The sequence below is a fragment of the Melozone crissalis genome, unplaced genomic scaffold (genome assembly GCF_028551555.1).
Source record: "Melozone crissalis strain CALT ecotype California unplaced genomic scaffold, PUWL_Pcris_2 ptg000103l_1, whole genome shotgun sequence".
Taxonomy (NCBI): domain Eukaryota; kingdom Metazoa; phylum Chordata; class Aves; order Passeriformes; family Passerellidae; genus Melozone; species Melozone crissalis.
In genome coordinates, this window is record NW_026535880.1 from 1,587,595 (window position 1) to 1,591,767 (window position 4,173).

The window sequence follows — 4,173 nt, forward strand, 5'->3', positions numbered from 1 at the left end:
GGCTGGGCCCAGAGAGTGGAGGGGATGGTGCTGCACCCCGCTGGTGTCCAGGCACTGGTGGTGTCCCCCAGGGATCTGTGTTGGGCCCAGTCCTGTTTAATATCTTCACTGATGATCTGGCTGAGGGGATCGAGTCCAGCATTCACAAATTGCAGATGGCACCAAGCTGGGTGTGATTGTGGATCTGCTGGAGAGCAGGAGAAGAAGACACAGCCTTAAGCTGCACCAGGGGAAGTTTAGGCTGGACAATAGGAAGAAGTTCTTCACAGAAAGGGTGAGTGGGAACTGGAATGGGCTGGCCAGGGGGGAGGGGGCAGAGTCACTGTCCCTCTCCAGAGGCACTTAGTGGCATGGTCTGGGTGACAAGGCAGTACTAGGGCATTGGTTGGGCTTGATGATCCCAAAGGTCTTTTCCAGCCTACTTGATTCTGTCATTCTGTGATGATTGGGACACTCTGGGGCCATTGTGACACTGCAGGGCCTCATGGAATTAAGAGGACCATGGTGACACTGTGCAGCCCCACAGAACCAGGGGTCCACTGTGGTGCTGTGGGGCCAAATGGAGCCAGGGAGTGCACCGTGACACTCTGGGTCCTTGTGGAACCACAGAGGCCATTGTGACACTGCAGGGCCTTGTGTAACCAAGGGGTTTCACCATTTTGACTCTGCAAACCCAAGGAGACCATTGGGAGACTCCAGGGCCCAGTGGAACCAAGGGGCTGTTCTGACACTGTGGGGCTTCATGGAACCAAGGGGACATTGTGATGCTGAAGGGACTTGTGGAACCCCAGAGACCATGGTGACAGTGTGGGATCTCATGTAACCATGGGGCCATTGTGACACTCTGGGGCCCCATGGAACCAAGGGGCCACTGTGGAACTGCAGCGCCAATGAGAATATTGTGACACTGTGAAGCCCCACAGAACCAAAGGGTCAACTGTCACATTTTGGGGCCCCATGGAACCAAGGACACCATTGTTGCTCTGCCTGGTCTCATGGAACCAAGGAGACCAGTGTGACAGTGCAGGGCCTGGTGTAACAAGGAGGCCATTGTGACACTGAGGGGCTCCACGAAACCAAGGACGTCTTTGCAGATGACACCAAGCTGGATCTGAGTGTTGATTCTGTGGGAACATAGGAGGGCTCTGCACAGTGACCTGGACAGGCTGGAGCCAGGGGATGAATCCAACAAGGTCAGGTTTATAAAGACCAAGTGCTGGGTCCTGCACTTTGGCCACAACAACCCCTGCAGCGCTACAGGCTGGGGACAGAGTGGCTGGAGAGCAGCCAGGCAGAAAGGGACCTGCAGGGACTGATGGACAGCAGGCTGGACATGAGCCAGCAGTGTGCCCAGGTGGCCAAGCAGGCCAATGGCTCCTGGCCTGGATCAGGAATGGTGTGGCCAGCAGGACCAGAGATGCTGTGCTAGCACTGATCTGACCCCAGCTCTGCACACAGATATTGCTGCTGCAGCTCCTGAGAAGGCAACAAAAGGGCATCTCTGCAGAAAACTTTGCTGGGAGATCATTTGGGTCCTTTAAAGCCACCAAGAGTGCTGCCCCTCATTGACACAGTCTCTGGCCACATGGAAGGTAGAGAGAAACAAAATGAGAAATGGCACAAACAATGACATTTCTTTGTGGACAATGTGAAAAACTAATACAAAGGAAAAAAAGAACAAACCACAACCAAAGCAACAAGAAGTATGAAAGATGTCTTTTAGTACAAGTGATTGGCAGAAATTGGCTAGTAGTTTAATGTTCCTGAAAGCATCCAGTGATCAGTCTCCTCACTGCAGCCTTGAGCTCCTGGTTCCTCAGGCTGTAGATGAGGGGGTTCAGGGCTGGAGGCACCACCGAGTACAGAACTGACAGGGCCAGATCCAGGGATGGGGAGGACAGGGAAGGGGGCTTCAGATGTGCAAATGTGCCAGTGCTGAGGAACAGGGAGACCACAACCAGGTGAGGGAGGCAAGTGGAAAAGGCTTTGTGCCGTCCCTGCTCAGAGGGGATCCTCAGCACAGCCCTCAAGATCTGCACATAGGAGAAAACAATGAACACAAAACAGCCAAAACCAAAACAGACACTAACTGCAATGAGCCCAAATTCCCTGAGATAGGATTTGTAGCAGGAGAGCTTGAGGATCTGGGGAATTTCACAGAAGAACTGGCCCAGGACATTGCCATGGCACAGGGGCAGAGAAAATGTATTGGCTGTGTGCAGCAGTGAGTAGAGAAAGGCACTGGCCCAGGCAGCTGCTGCCATGTGGGCACAAGCTCTGCTGCCCAGGAGGGTCCCATAGTGCAGGGGTTTGCAGATGGACACGTAGCGGTCGTAGCTCATGATGGTCAGGAGGCAAAATTCTGCTGAGATGAAGAACAGAAAGAAAAAGAGCTGAGCAGCACATGCAGTGTAGGAGATGTCCCTGGTGTCCCAGAGGGAATTGTGCATGGTTTTGGGGACAGTGGTGCAGATGGAGCCCAGGTCAGTGAGGGCCAGGTTGAGCAGGAAGAAGAACATGGGTGTGTGCAGGTGGTGGCTGCAGGCTACGGTGCTGATGATGAGGCCATTGCCCAGGAGGGCAGCCAGGGAGATGCCCAGCAAGAGGCAGAAGTGCAGGAGCTGCAGCTGCCGCGTGTCTGCCAATGCCAGCAGGAGGAAGTGCCTGATGGAGCTGCTGTTGGACATTTGCTGGGGCTGGGCATGGGGACCTGTTCATGGAGAAAGGACAGTTACAAGTCAGGATGGGCTGCTTTGAGCCAAGCCTGGGCCATTCCCTGCAGACTGTTCCTGTAGCCTTGTTCCTGCTCTGGGAAAACCTTCAGCCATGTCCCTGCCTGAGCTCCAGTTGTGCCAGCTGAGTGTGCCAGGAGCAGCCAGGCCTGTGCTTGGGGGCTCTCAAGGAGCCATCCCCGCCCTGCTGCCCTGGATTTGTGGCCATGTGGCAGAGGGACAAGGCTGGATGTTCAAGATTTGACAGGGGAATTGCTTCTAATGCAGACAGGCTTGGCAGCATCTCCATTCACAGTCCTATAAGACATGAATAGCAGAAGGTTTTTTTAGGAATTGTTTTCCTCAACACACATCATTTCTGGCTCTCTGAGGTCAGAAATCCCCAGCATTCCTGCTGCACTCAGAGTTTGTCACTGAGAGATGGGAGAGGCAAAGGATTCCCTGTGGCTCAGGGAAGGTGAGGGGCTGGATGGGCTTGTTCCCACCTGCCCTGGCTTTGCACCTTTGGCTGCAATCAGAGCACAATCACACTCCCAGGTCACCCTGGGATAAACCAGACCCTGCCCAGAGCAGAGGGATCCCTGAATGTCTCACCCTCTCTCAAGGTCTCTGGGCAAGGTCTCAGCACCCCCTTGTGCCAAGGACACTCATGGCTCCCTTGGCAAACCCAGCAGCATTTCCTCAGCTGTGGCAGCTCTGCCCTTCCCCGTGGGACATTCAGGGAACTCCCAGAGGCTCTGGCACAGATTTGCACCCAGGAGGGCAGCTCAGAGCTTGGAAGGGCACAGCAAGGAGATCCCCAGCTGTGCCCATGATGGGATCTCAGGGAGGGGGCTCAGCTCATTCCCCTTTCCCATGGACTGCTTTGCCCACAGCCCCACAGGTGCCAGGGAAGCTTGGACACCCCATTCCCATGGACAGCCCTGCCTGGCAGGAATGCCAATGCAGCCTGACTCAGCTGCTGCAAATGCCAGAGCCTCCCTGAGAGCAGCAGATAACAGGGACAATATCAGGGCAGGGCAGAACCAAGAGAAGATGTGGTGCTGTGCCTGAGAGGGCAGGGCAGAGACAGCCGGGCACTCAGAACAGTGTTCCCGTGCCCAGCTGTGCCCAGCACCACCCACACACCAACAGTGCCCTCATCCTGCCCCCAGCATTGCTCTCTTCAGCCCCCTCTCCTTCCCTCAGCATCTCCCTGGGCCTGGATGTTCCCTCCTGAGAGGAGCCTTGTCCCTGCCAGCGCTCACAGAGCCCATCCCAGCCTGTGTGCCCTGGCTGGGGCCCTACAGAAACCTGCCTGTGTGCAGGGCCCTGGCTGGGGCAGGCTCTGTGTGCAGCTGGGCAAGGGCAGCTCAGGAGAGCCCTGCTGGGCCCTGCAGAGGTGATGCTGCTGCTGTCCAGGGCTGAGGAGTGGCTGAGGGCCCTTTGGGAGGCTCCCAGC

General features: G+C 56.0%; 1 protein-coding gene across 1 annotated transcript; it reads right to left on the reverse strand.

Moving 5' to 3' along the window:
- Window positions 1–1,754: 1,754 nt before the first annotated feature.
- LOC128947401 (olfactory receptor 14J1-like) lies at window positions 1,755–2,702 on the reverse strand. Its single transcript, XM_054291660.1, has one exon. The coding sequence runs from the start codon at window positions 2,685–2,687 to the stop codon at window positions 1,755–1,757; it is 933 nt and encodes a 310-aa protein (XP_054147635.1). The 5' UTR covers window positions 2,688–2,702.
- Between the last annotated feature and the right edge of the window lie 1,471 nt (window positions 2,703–4,173).